The sequence below is a fragment of the Ochotona princeps genome, chromosome 11, assembly GCF_030435755.1.
Source record: "Ochotona princeps isolate mOchPri1 chromosome 11, mOchPri1.hap1, whole genome shotgun sequence".
NCBI lineage: Eukaryota > Metazoa > Chordata > Mammalia > Lagomorpha > Ochotonidae > Ochotona > Ochotona princeps.
In genome coordinates, this window is record NC_080842.1 from 46,895,398 (window position 1) to 46,910,221 (window position 14,824).

At 37.1% G+C, this 14,824-nt stretch overlaps 1 protein-coding gene across 1 annotated transcript in view; it reads right to left on the reverse strand.

Moving 5' to 3' along the window:
* Nucleotides 1-599: 599 nt before the first annotated feature.
* GRXCR1 (glutaredoxin and cysteine rich domain containing 1) overlaps nucleotides 600-14,824 on the reverse strand; it is a 104,427-nt gene continuing 90,202 nt past the window's right edge. The window contains exons 3-4 of the mRNA XM_004579131.3: nucleotides 10,523-10,588; nucleotides 600-910 (exon numbers count right to left, since the gene is read on the reverse strand). Of these exons, the coding sequence (XP_004579188.2) occupies nucleotides 731-910; nucleotides 10,523-10,588 (246 nt within the window). The 3' untranslated portion in view covers nucleotides 600-730. The remainder of the gene's footprint in view (nucleotides 911-10,522; nucleotides 10,589-14,824) is intronic.

Genomic DNA, 14,824 nt, shown 5'->3' on the forward strand with positions numbered 1-14,824 from the left:
GATAAGGCTTATCTTGCAACATTTATATATTGACTACATTGCTAATGCTACCCACTGCAAGTTCGAACTACACAAAGTCCTTTTTTCAATAGCAAGAATACAACTGTCACCTTTTTAAAGGACTTTTGTGACCAGGGTAAAAGAGCAAATACTTAATAAATAAATCTAGGCACGACTTTCAGCTGCTTTTGTGTTATTCTTTCCACCAAAACATCTGTTTGATAGCAGTAAGGATCTATCGTCAAGAGTATCATCATCAGGACTGCACTTTAACTTCAAAACAAGCACGAAGGTCAAGGTCACAGTGTGGATCTTCCTCTGTTTAGAATTCTGTCCTCTCTAGACATGGTTATGTATCTAGAGAATTGTATTAATTCATTCTGGATTATGGGTGGCATTAGAATAGGTATATCATGCCTTTAGAAAAATCAAACTCACTTAGGAACTAAGACTTTCATTATCTCGAAAGTGTTTGGTACTCCACTGATTCCAACTGCACACCGTGATCCAGCATAGCACTTGGCCCACAGTAGTTGTCAAGTTAACATTTATTTAACGCATCAGTGGAAATGGTTACAGCAAAAAAATTCAAAATAAAATGAATTATAATAAACAAATTTTATTACTCAATACATAAACCTGATATTTCTTGCTTTAAAAAAAAAAGAAAGAAAAACATGTAAACCAAAGTATTGTCTTTTCATAAAATGAAACTTAGCTTGGGTAGAAACTAACCGGCACAGTTCTTACACCGCTGAAGGCCATTCTCATTACAAGCCGTACACTTCAGGGCTTTGAAGGAATCTGTAAAGCAGTTTCGAAACACTGACATCTTGCTCCCGTGGCACATGGAGCATGGAAGAAAACCGAAGCCTCCGCAGGAGGGACATTCGTGCGGATGCTGCACTCTCTGGGCAGGGGGATGGGGAAAAAGAGGGAGAGAACATGGGTCATCAAGAGCAACTCAGACAGTCCCGCCATCATTCTATACGGTGAGTGGCCCTCAAACAATTTTGGCATGATATGGCTCTGTGCTTAAAATCTTCTGCCATTTAAAGTATTAGATGCTGGGGGGAGGGGGGCGGAAACAACCTAAGTTCCCCCTCACTCCCCTGCTGATGGCCATTTCTAGCACCATCTTGGTGTGTAAAGCCTGGTAAATCTTAAGCTAAAAAGCACACATCTTAAAGAAATTTTTCACATGAAGCTGTGTATTTGTAAGCCAAATAATTCAGGAGATGGTTATTTACATTAAAAGGAAGTAGCTTAAAGTTCACTTCACATGTCTTAGCAGTTGTATGTCTTTGATTATAGAACAGTACCACTAATGGCAAGTCTGAAAAACCAGAAAACCAAAGCTGAAATGTGGAGGAGTCACTATGAATTGAAGGCCCATTGTTACACTGTGCACTTGAACATTTTATCTAAAACTTTGAAAGGTATTATTATGTAAAATTATCCCCTACTCAAACACTCCATACACATATGCATCTTCTTCAATAAGTACATAATTTAAGTCACATAATCCTCCTTTTGTATTTAAGAAATCTTGAGACATTTATACAAGCCCATAAAACTTCCCGCAGAAGCTGCGACCTTTTCTACCTTAAGCAAATGTAAAATCACTAATAACAGATAGAAAGTTACTAGGCAGTTTGTTCAAAACCACATTTAGAAAATCAGTTCTCCACATTCTTACTTCCTCTTTAGAGCACATAATCTTTACTGAGGTCTGCCAATGGCATCCACCAAGCTCAGCAGGATCAGGAGCCATTTACATACAGTGGGAACAAAGGAACAGAGTGAATACATCAAGACAACATAGGAGTTGGCAGCAATGTTCAAAAAGAGAATAATTCTAAAATAAGGCTGGGAAATGTGATCTGTAGACACATACAGTTAAATACAAAAACAAATGGAACAGTGGACTTCACAGTCAGACAGAGGCATAAAATACTCTTCCAAATCCACCTATAAGACTTTGCTCTGGAGACACATCATTGTACATATATTAAGGCTTCCAAAATGTGCAACTGAAAAGAATCGGATTAACTGGGTTTAACCCACCATTTCTCTAGCACACGAGAATGTTTCCCTAGGAAATAAATACCATTCTCTCATAATTAGTAACCTGTGGAATATACTTTGGGAACCAATTATTAAGGATGTGATTGCCTTAAAATGTTTCTATTCCCAAATCTCTTTGGAGATAGACATTTTCTGTATACAAGATTTACTGGCAACTATGGTTCAGCTTAGCTGTTTTATTAAGTGAGCAAAGTCCATGTGATAGCTCATTCTAAATAGCACAAAATTCTTCCATAGGAAGTAGCGGTTGCCAGAGTGAATGATACGAACAAGAAATTTTATCAGTGCCACAGAGATTTGAAGCTCTTCTGGAAAGAAAGATTGAAACGTCTGTATTAGTTTATTTGCCTTGTAGATGACTTTTGTACAATAATTATGCAAGAAATGAGCTCAGAAACGATGAAAGTCTTCAACATTGTATCTTCAAATATCTTTTAAAAATATTTTATTTATCTTTATTTGGAAGGCACATTTACAGAGAAGGGGAGTCGGAGAAAAAGATCTTCCATCCACTGGCTCACTACCCAAATGGCTTCAACAGCCTGAATTGAGCTAATCCAAATCCAGGAGCCAGGAACTTTCTGTGAGTCTTCCACATAGGGAAGGGGCCAACAACTTGCATTATCTTTCTCTACTTTTCCAGGCCATAAGTATGGAGCTGGATTGCAAGTAGCACAGCCAGTACACACACTGGTGCCTATATGGGATGCTGGCATTGCAGGTAGAGGATTAGCTTGCCATGCCATAGCACTGACCCCACAAAAATAATTAAGTAGAAATGAACCCTGTGATGAAACAGTGTGGTTTAAACATTCAGTATGACAGAATTACTAAGCAATACTGTTCTTAGCAATTTTAGAAAAAAATGTGGGAATGCAAATAGATCCTTAACATCGTTCATGTCTATGACAGGAGGTTATATGAAAACAATCACTTATATAGCAAGGGCAGCAACCAGCCTAGAATCTTGAGCAAGGATCTGCAGGGCTCCCTGAGTCAGGATGTCATTCATTGGTGCTGCATTGCGAATAGGTGTGGATTCTTAGTATACTACGGTTGTTCATTATTTTTGCAAATGAAATAAAGAATACCGATTTAAAGTCAAATTTATTTTTTAAGATTTATTTATTTATTTTTAATGGAAAGGCAAATTTGTAGAGAAAGAGAAAGATAGAAATATCTTCCATCTGCTGGCTCACTCCCAAGTGACCACAACGGCCAGAACTGAACCAATTAGAAACCAAGAGCCAAGAGCTTCTTTCGGGTCTCCCATACAGGTACAAGGTCCCAAGGCTTTGGGCCATCCTCTGCTGTTTTCCCAGGCTATGAGCAGTGAGGTTGATGAGAAGTGGAGCAGCCGAGACATGAATTGGTGCCCAAATGGGATGCCTGCGCTTTGCAATTGGAGGAAGAGGCAATTGAACCACTGAGATGACCACTAAGCTTGAATTTATGACAGCTCACAACTATTTTCAGTGAAAACATGTGCGAGATGTTTTACAGGGTATACTTAGACTAAAAAAATATTTGTAATTTATTTGACAGTTAAATGTAAGTAGGCATCCTATATTTTACCTGCCAAACCTAGAGGGTAGAAACTGTCAGGTACGAGTAAAGGTATATGAGCATCTTTGGACAGGTGCTACTTACCAATCAGTGTAATTTCTTTCTATATCTTAAAAGCTAGAATACAAAAAGCACCAATATCTTCAGTTACCAGTGCAGCTGTGCTAGGGCACACTAGTTGAAGCTCAATTTCTATTTCCTATGCTATTTTTCTGCCTATGTCACTCCAGAATCTAGGCTGTTGACACACAGAATTCAAAATGGTAACTTAAACAAATGTGCCTGAAACATGACTGATAGGATGGCTTGCTAAAGGCCAAAATATCAAATAGTAAATCCACTAATAGTGCAACCTATTTTCTCCATAATTTATTACAAGTCAGAACATACATATTTTGCAAAATATAAAACATTATATAAAGAACTCAGTTCATACAAGTCATGCAATTTGGTGATGAGAGTTGTCTTTCTTCAAAGGCTTTCTGCAAGAATTCAATGAATTAAATCTTACAAAATAAATAGGACATTACCTGGCACATAGCAGAAATTCAATAATGTCAGCCATGATTTCATTAACAAATTCTTATCTGAATGCCTTTTTCTAATTGTTACCTTAAGTTTATGATCACAAGACATAACTATCTTCTAATATTTTCAGAGTAATGATATCTAAACATACTCTAAAGGTTAGCCTTCCAGTTTCCCTTCCCACCACTCTAGGAAAAGGAGAGTAAGCATGCTTCAATTCATGTGTCACATTTAACATTTTGCTGCACAATAAGGTTAGTTTAATCCTCAAAAAAATCTAGCTCTTTCAGTTATAAACATTGGAAAGGAAAGGGGTGTCTTATGTAGCATCCATCCACCCCCAGTCACACCTAGTTTACAATGAGGAAATAAACTCCTACTGTTTTGTACCATAACATTGTTCAATATTTGAATTTATTTTTTTCTAAGTGATATGTACATGGAATCCCGATATATAAAATCATTGCAAGGATAAATGCTGTGACTAAAACTAAAGTGGAGACCAAGATGGGGTAGGTCTTAAGAATACTCTCTAAAGCTGCCCAGAGCCTCTTCAGTCCCGAGTGACGTTCCTGTTACAATTCATCTCTGGTTCTTCTAGTAAAAACACAGATCACAGAAGCTCTGATTCTGACATCGCACGTTCTCTATAACGTGAACAAGCTGTTTTATGTTCAATGTCCCTGAGTCCTAGAAAGTCCAGCACTTTGGTAAATGGTTTTACCCTTAGGACATTGTTGGAAAAACAGCTGGGAAATTACTCAAAGGACATAGATGCTATTATTTCAGGTTAGAGAAGGAAGAATAACTGTAGATAACAATAATTCATTTCAATCAGCAACAAAAGACTGACACTTTCAGTCAAAACCTTACTACATATACTTTGGCTTTCAAGCAAATAAGGAATTTGGATAGTATTATAGTGGCATGGATGTCATCAAAATGAAAAACTATGAAGAACTTCTTCAAGAAAACACATAATACTCATCTACAGTGTCCTCCCTTTGAATGGTGGTTTGGACTTGTCCCTTTATTGTAGAATTAAACAAACAAACAAAAAAATGAGAAATTATCCACAGTTTTAACTCTTTCTGGTAGTATATTCTTGATTAAGGACTTATAAAAAAAGCAAGTGAAATCTTTTCACTTAATTATTCATTCTACAAATACCCATTGACTGCCAATTAGCTTGATACTATGTAAGACATTGAAGAGATAGCATTAAACTAAACACATCCTAATTTTCTTGCTAGTAGCTCTCAGGCCCCATATTTAGATTTTTTAATAGGCCCATTCCATACTATAATCATCTAAACTGAAGTATGCAAACAAGGACTCCAAAATATCAAAAATAAAGACCTACAGAACAAAGATAAAAGATGCTCTGAGGGTGAAATTGATAAATGCTTAAACTCATTTGTAACACAAACTATATTTCATTGGTAACACAAACTCAAACCTCAGCAATATATAGTTTATCTCATGTTGCTTAATATAGAAAAGGGATGCTAGGATAAAGAATGTTTGTATATTCTTTAAGATCAAGGAATGAAGCACTTTACTGTTAGGTTCAGATAACCTAATCCTATCCCAATAGAGTTTCAACATATTTTAAATAACTAAGAGAAATTCCCTGGAGTCACTGGGAGCATAAACCTTGTCATCCACATTGTGTATCACACAGATTTATCCATGTGCCAAATGGTCACATGCACCCTTGGCATATGATCATCTCTGAAGGATTCACCTTTTCTTGTGTATTTTGTTTTAATCTAGATTCAACAGTTTAATTCAGAAAATGATTGTCAAATAACTGCTAAGCACCTCTCTGCCTGGTCAAGCTGCTATGAAAATTAACATAAGCTTTTCTGATCATTAAAATGCTTCCAAGCATCGTCAGCTTGCAGATCTGGGAAAGAAGCCACTAAACAAAATGCAGACAGAGAGGAAATGTGTAGCTTCAATGTAGATGCCTAACTGGAAGTCTAATGCTTGAGGTACATGGGAGGGATGGACATTAACCTATTTAAATAGCTGTTTCATTTTCAAAGTGAGGCAAAGGACATCATTTGAATCAAAAGTGAATAGTTGGTACTCAGCTATCATATCTCCCAACATGCATGTCCACTACCATTGTCCATATTGTGCTTGTCCAGAGAGTCTCGGGATGGTCTTGGGCAGCTCCCATGCTTGCACAGACAGCCTGTGCCACTGCCAATTCCATCAGTGTGCTTCTGGGAGTGATCCTCTAACACCATTAGACAAACAGCTGTAGCTTATTAGGAGGGTGACTTGCAGCTGTCATTTTGGGAACAGACATACCACTAATTCAGCTGGCCCTGGGGTACCCTTGTCATCACAATAACTACCATCATACAACTACTTCTGATGCCTGTGGTCAGTTCTTCACATTTGAATCCACTGAAAAATCTTCATCAACATGTCAGAACCATTTCTCAGAGAAATCCGTATTTGGGCAGAATGAACAACAGAATTTTGAGCCAGAAAACTTGAAATTGGCTGCTGACTCCAAGTCTGATGGTCCAACCAGAAATACAAAGCCTCTTTCCTCACCATACCTAGGGATAACTGCTGAAAACTGGGACATGAGTTACAAAGACCAGTGATGTGATATTAAGGGAACCATAAGCAAAGCTTAATAGGATCTATCTAGTTTCTCGCTAGTGATCACCTGTGACTCAAATTCTAAGAATACCCTAGTAGTTTCAGACTCCAGTGTTAAAATCTAACCTATTCCTTGAAGTTAACACTCTGAATACCTTCTAATAAGCTTCTCATCCAAGCCTTGTATCACGCAGTAATACATTCATGTTTCCTGAAAACCCATATGCCATTTAAATTGAATGTCATGGCATCATAGGTGCATGAAGAACACTGAGTCCTTTTAGGTCAGGCTAATTAGAATTAAAAATTAAATGCTAATTTTCTAATACATTCTTGAACAATAAGCTAATCTTTTGGTGCGTCCAACTCCCTGTTGGCTATATTTGAATGAATAGTAACAGAACCTTTGTCCACTTTGCTTTGTTCTCTCAGTGCTTTCCCAGAGTCCCTTTCTTTACTTGAGCTAACTTCTCTGAAGCTGCAGCCCTCCCCAGGTAGGCAACTGGACTCTCTTGGATGACTGCTGACTGCCTTCCAGTTTATTACATGAACAAAACAGTGCAACAGATTTATAGCACCTTTGAGCTTCTTGTAGGAGAAATCAGTATCATACCATGCCTTTGAACATTAGAACTAGCTTTAATGTCATCTACAAGACAGAAACACACCTAATGTGGAGAAAAAAAAATATTTCTTCCTAAGGTTTATTGAGCTGAAGAAGAGGTTAAATTAAGCATGGTTGTGTTAATGAAACTGCACAAGTTAAAGAATTATAAATTCAAGTGAATAAAAGCATAAAATGGCTAACTCAGTCACCAATCCATAAAAAGAAAAGACATTCACACTTTAAGACTTCAAAATATGCTTTTAAACCCTAGAAATAAAAGCAACATAATAGTACTGCAACAAGAAGAAAAACAGATCAATGAAACTAACTAGAAAGCTCAGAGAAATACCCAGGTGTATGCACAGTTTTATTATAATGCAAAATCAACACATAAAAAGCAGTGGATTAGTTATAAGATGGTGCTACAAAGGTAACTTCCCTATTTTAAAAAAAGTAGAAGTGGAATTTACATTAATTAAAGACCAAGATATAAAAAATTAAGCTAATAGAAGAAAATATAAGATAATACCTTAAAAATCCCGAGATGGAAAGGCACTCCTTAAATAAAATTCAAAAGTAAAAATGCTTTTAAGAAAACATAAATTTAAGTATATAAAACCAGTTGGCTTCTTTCAAATTAAGGACACTATGAAAAAAGTTAATTGGAAAAGCAAAAATGATTAATGGTTAAAATATGCCAGAACTTAATTGAAAGTAAACAAGACTTCATAAGTTTAAAAAAACAATTACAGAAGAAAAAAATGTAAAGCTGTAACCAACTGAAAAAAAAAAGATGGCCCAATTCAATAGCAATCAGAAAATAAACCCATAAATTAAAACAGGAAAGTGATATATCATAACACCTGTCACTGAAAAAAAAAAATGGAAACCAGGACAAAGTAAAACACCATCAGGAATATGGAAGCATAGGAAATCTGTTACTCTGAGAGCGGGAAGACATTGACTGGCATTGCCTATAAAACTAGACATTTGCATAATCTATGGTCTAACAATTTCTAGTCTCAGAGAACTCCATTGGAGAAAGCATTCAAGGCTGTTCCTTGCAACAATGTTTGACTGAGACAGCTAGAGCACACACTACCACACACACACACTACTACACACCAGTGGAAAAGGAGGAGAATGTGAAAGAGTAGAGGAGCCTTCTTGGAGCTGTGTTGCCCCAAACAGGGACCGCCAGCCATATGTGGTTATTTAAGTTGAAATAAAATTTTAAAATCCAGATACTAAGCCACACTTAAGGTCATACTTTAACTGCTCAATGATCCTAAGCATTCAGTAACTATTACTTTGGATAGTACATATATAAAATATTTCCATCATCAAAGAAAGTCCTAATGGAGAGTGCTACCTTGAGAAGTATGCAACACATACAAAAATGGATTAAATATTCACAAAACAACACATATGGTGCTTAAAAACATATGCCAAGTGAAGATATTTTAAAACAAAGTTAACTACATAACACAATCTATAAAAATTTAAAACATGTGCAGAAAATTACAATACATAGCAACCAAGATATGTTGTTAAAATGTGAGGATGTCATTCACCTAAATTAATGGTTTTATGGGGTTCCAGTAGTCTGTAGAACAAAAGGAAATAAGTAAACCTATCCATATCGACTTATCTGAGGAGTTTTACACTATCAAGAAAACATACTCATTTCATAGGTGTACGTCAAGATCCTGAGAAGTGAAAGAACGTTCTTGGTGTGACCTGACCATCAATGGAGCTGAGAATAGAGCTTGATCCTTGGAACCACACAACATAACACTTTAGAAATTATCGGCTGTGGAAACCAAGGAAATTCCAACTGCTCTTTCATAGATAGATTGGCTCTCTGAATATGTTCTATGGCTTTTGAATTGTACAACCTAACCATAGAAAGTTCAGTTCTTAGAACTTAGGTAACTCCATCCTAATTCTTTCTGTATGAGTATTGGCCTCATTGGATCACAGCATCTAAATATAGCACTATTATTTGTATTAACACAGAAACTAGTGCAAAACTTTTCAGGTACTATGTGCAAGTTGTACTTTGAGAGATTATTTTACTGTCTTCCTTAGTAAATTGTCTGTAAGTAGCATATATTCAAAAGTATTAGCTGAGTGAAAGCATTGTGTTTTCCTTTTAGTCAAGATCACAACATTAATAAAATAAAATTTTACAATGGGGGACTATCTCGTTCATTTCAGACATGAGTCAACTGCCCAAAGAAAGATAACATGAGGAAAACTTACAAGTGTCCTCAGAAAATAGGTTACAGGGATTAAACAGAGGGAGAGATCAGAATTAATGTTTGAAAGAAGAAATAACAGCAGATCATCCTAGAAGCTGATGGAGCTAAAAGAGGAATTTGAACAATGGCATTTGAAGCAGACAGAACAGCATGCATGAAAGAATGGTAGTGAGAAAGCACAAGGAACCACATGGCTCTTTCTTTCAACTGAAGTAATAAGTATCATACAGAATCAGAAATAGGTGAGCAAGGAACAAACGACGAGAACGAGAGGACCTGGCTGACATAGAGGTACCAGATATGATCGAATTTACCTGGTAGAGTCCTATTCCAGGTGTGCTGGCCCCAAATAATTACTAATGCATACTTCCCACAAAGTATGCCAAACTGGACAATAAAGTATATGATCTTCCTACATGCAAAAACGCAGTAATTTAACAGAGAGGCGATGAGGCTTCCTGGTTACATATCATTTGACACATTATACATCTCCAAATGTGGCTCTCCAATATTTCAGAAAATATGAACTGATTTATGGGAAAATGAAGTTTCTTTGATGAAAATTTTAAAATTTGCTTCAATAAAGTTACTTGGAACACATCATCAGTACCTCTCTTAGAATTAAGCTCAAATAAAGCTTACTGGAATTTTTACTTCCAAGTATAAGGTTGTTAGAAGCCAAAGTTAGTCATTCTAGCCAGAGAAAGCCAAAATTATCACATATATAATGTTACATATTTGTAGAAACAAGGGGTAGAAGGATTTCAATTAGCAAAACTTTAATGTAATCAGAATGTGTTTAACATTTTGGTGAACAGATAAAGGCTACTAAAATCACAATTACCTCAATTTTGGTTAAGAGGTCTTGCAGTTCTCCGGATTCATTCATTGACAAAATTTTTTCAGCACCCTAATAACAAGAGAGGGCAGGGGAATGGGGGAAGAAAAAAATTCATTTTGTTAGTATTTGGAAAAAACAAAATTATCACCAGGAAATTTTAACTGACAAAACATTGATCATGAATCTTCTATTTAGTTCTAAGTAAACTTACTATCAGAAGGCCAAGAAAGAGATGTCCCCTTTCATGTCACATATTCTCCCACCAAGGAAGGCCTACTGCAGACAAAGCCAAGACTATCAGCAGGAGGTATGCTGTGGGAAGCCAACAGCGGCTAGATGAAGTCCAAATCTGGAAGAATGCAGCTCACCTTTGTGAGTTGTCCAAGAAACTTGGACCCAGCTCTGCTTTCTGGAAAAGAAAGCTTTGGGGCAAGCCACACCTGCAGTGTCACTGTCTAGTGCAGGTCGTCCTGGACATGGCCCTCCATAGAGTTAGCAATGAAAGATAGCAACAGCCAGCGACAGTAACAGTCACAGCAACCTAGATTAAGGACATGTTGTGGGCTAGCTGCTAAATATCATCCCATTTGATGTAGTAGATCTCAGCAGGAAGGAATTGAAGTTCCTTGACTACCCAAAGAGGAATACAACTACAAGCAATGGACTGATTCCAGAGCTGCTTCAATGCCTAAAACTTCACTGTGATGGTAAGAAATGGAGTAAATGTACAGTTTCCAATGAATTCATCATGTTTCCTCACATTATCCCTTCTTTCTTCCGTCAATTCTTACATCCTCCTACTCTACTTCCCAACCATAGAGAGGAGAAAAAGGAGAAAAGTTGAAGTAATTATTTCATTTTTAGGAAAACAAAACTTTGCATTTATTTTGTTGGAAAACATTGCACAGAGATAGAGAGGGAGAGACAGAGAGATCTTCCATCTGCTAAGATTACTCCCCAGATGGTCACGACAACCCAGCACTGAGTCAGTCTAAAGCTGATGAGGAACTTCCATAATCTCCCATGTGGCTACAGGGTCTCAAGGACTGGAGGCCACCCTCTGCTGCTTTCACAAGCCATTTGCAGGGAGCTGGATCTGAAGTGGAGCATCCGGGAGTTGAACCGGAGCCTATATGAGGTGCCAGTGCCACAGGTGAAGGATTAACCTTCTTCTCTGTACCAGTCCGAGTTACCTCCCATTCAAGCAGAGATAGCATCTGCCTTGTTCACGTCATGTTTCCAGTGCTTGGTCCAGGGTGTGGCACATTCTAGAGATTGGGCTGATTTCTGATTAATGGAAAAGATGAAGAAATATCGTTGTATAATAACTAATATTTGGATTCCCATTGGTGCTAAGCAAGGTGAGAAACACAAACACTCATTTTTAAAAGTAAAAGAAGTTTAGTTTTTAGGAGAGTTACAATGTCTTTTTAAGTAAAAATATGCACAGGAAAAACTTATCCACTGAGTGCAGAATGAAAAACAAGCACCAAATGATAGATGTAAGGAGACAGGGGAGAGCAGGATAGAAAAATCAGAGCAGGAGGAAGAAAGTTTTCTTTATTGAAACCCAACAAGACTTCCCAGGGTTGTTGGCATTGCATGGGGACCCCAAGACTGGATAAAGCTTTCAAAGTAACACAGGTGTCTTGCAGGGATGTGTAGCGGGCATAGTTGGTTTCATTTTGCTTCAATGTATCTTCCGTAACTCACATCATCTTAATTGCCATTGGAAGTGTCAACTTGACAAATTAAAAATCACTCTGAATGAATGCCCAGAGCTACAAAAATACACCTTGCTCTATGATACAGTTTATATTCCTTTATTTCTTACCAGTTTTATGGGGGAAAACATTCATCACATCCCTAAAGAACAAAAGGTAATGAAAATAACACTACAAAACACTAAGATCCAAAATTCTGTAATAAATGACAATATTTTAGTTTGGCTAAATTCTATTTCTTTTAATAGTTAGCTAAGGTAAAATGGGAAAAGTCTCTGGAGAATTTGGCATATGAACTAAGGAATAAGAAAGAAAATATAAGCCTCACGTTTCCCAAATGAAATAAAATTACTACAAAGACTGCAAACCAAATAAACATACTAGAAAGGCTCTCATGTGTCAGCTTCCCAGCTCTTTTCTTATCACTGCATTAAGCCTGAGTCAGTTTAAATTATAGCGCGTATGCCAAGGGAAGGGCCTACCTCATTATCTTTAAATATGTAAAATGTTCTCAGCCGCCGGCAAATCATTCCTGCAGTATTACCACTGTAGGAGGAGATTCTGCATTACAGGAGCAAAGCACGCTTTGATCAGACCAAGCAGTGGGCCGAAAAGCATGATGTTGGTTCATCTTGTCACTGGTGGCAGGGTGCATCAGTGCTTCCGGTTGGAAAAAAATTGCTCAGAAACACAGAGAAAGCAAAATCATTTCAACTACTACTTGGCCTAAGAAGAAACTCCATGTACGTAAAGAAGAGGGTATTTGCTTAAGGAAAAATTTTTGGTTAGTATTTTGCTAATATTATTGCACATGAAGATTTTTTTTTACTTTTTATATATAATTCCACTGTTCAATTCTATGCCAGTGGAATCTAATCTGTTATTCTATTTTCTGGCATAGTTCATCAAGAATTCTAGGTTATCTACAAAGAGCTACAAAACAACCAAAATGTCAAAACAAACAAGCCACTCAAGAAATGGGCACTGGAAATGGGCAAACACTTCACAAAGGAACAAACCCAAATGGCAAATAAACATATGAAAAAATGCTCAAGTTCCCTGGCAATAAGGGAAATCCAAATTAAAACATCAATGAGGTACCACCTAACGCCAGTAAGACTGGCCCACATGAATAAAAGCACCAACAACACTTGTTGGCGAGGTTGTGGGGAAAACGGAACCCTACTCCACTGCTGGTGGGGCTGCAGGCTGGTACAGCCTCTATGGAAATCAGTATGGAGAACATTCAAACAACTCAAATACAACATACCGTATGACCCGGCAATAGCACTCCTAGGAATATATCCAGTACACTTATTTTATGAGAAATCAACATGCACTCCTATGTTCATAGCAGCACAATCAGTAATTGCAAAAACATGGAAGCAGCCAAAATGCCCATCAACAGAGGATTGGATAAGAAAGCTATGGTTCATCTACTCCATGGAATACTACTCAGCTATTAAAAAAAACAAAATGCAGTTCTTTGTGGCCAAATGGGCCAAACTGGAAACCATAATGCTAAGGGAAATGAGCCAATCCCAAAAGGTTAAATACCACATGTTTGCCTTAATTTAAGATGACACGATGTTATGTATAACATGCTATGTTATGAATGTTATATGTTGTGTATAAACCAAAATTGAAATGTCAATGAGGTGGTCACAGAAGGTGGATAAGAAATCGCATTTACTTTTACCATATTGGTTACTCATTACTATGTCAATTAATTCCATGGTGATGTAAATTTTTGCTGATGGTATGTTGGAGCTTTTAATTGATCGGGATGATACTCTGCTGGTTCTGTCTTCAGACCAGAGAGGATATACCTAAGAAGCCGTTGAACTTGACTAGACAATAAGATGCTGGACTCTATGTTTGGTATATGCTTGCAATGGGGGAACCTCAGCTGAACTTGAACTGTGGTTATGCAACAAGGTGGAGGAAGCCACCATGGGGGGAGGGTTTGGGGAGGGGTGGGGAGAATCCCAGTACCTATGAAACTGTGTCACATCATACAATGTAATTAATGAATTTAAAATAAAATTTAAAAAAAAAGAATTCTAGGTTATCTTAGAAATATTTCTGGCATATATTTTAATTATGTCACAATCCATCTTTTTCTATAAAACCTTAGAAATGATGATAGTGGTGATATAGGCACTGTACAAACATGAGATTTTTAGTCTTTGGTGCAGAGTAAGCATGATTTCTGTTTTTAACATAAAGGCATGAAAGTGAGAAGGGAATAAAATATATCCAACTTTTCCGTTAATCAATACAAGGCTCCACGGGACTGTAAATTCAGGTCAAGCTCATCTGAAAGCCTACATTCTTTCCAAAGTGCAATACATGTTTTCTGACCATTTATATAACATAGCTTCATTTGTGATACAAATGGTATGGATAACCTATGGCCTTGAGAATATGAGAACCTATTATCAGGATTCGCTGTCAAGCAGCTGCCCAAGAAGTTTGAGTGAATGGAAATTTCATGGCAATAACTCAACATCCAGACTGAATGTGCCAGAAAAACAAAAAAAAGCCCCAGTTCTTTTTAAATCCTAGGCCCATGTCTTAT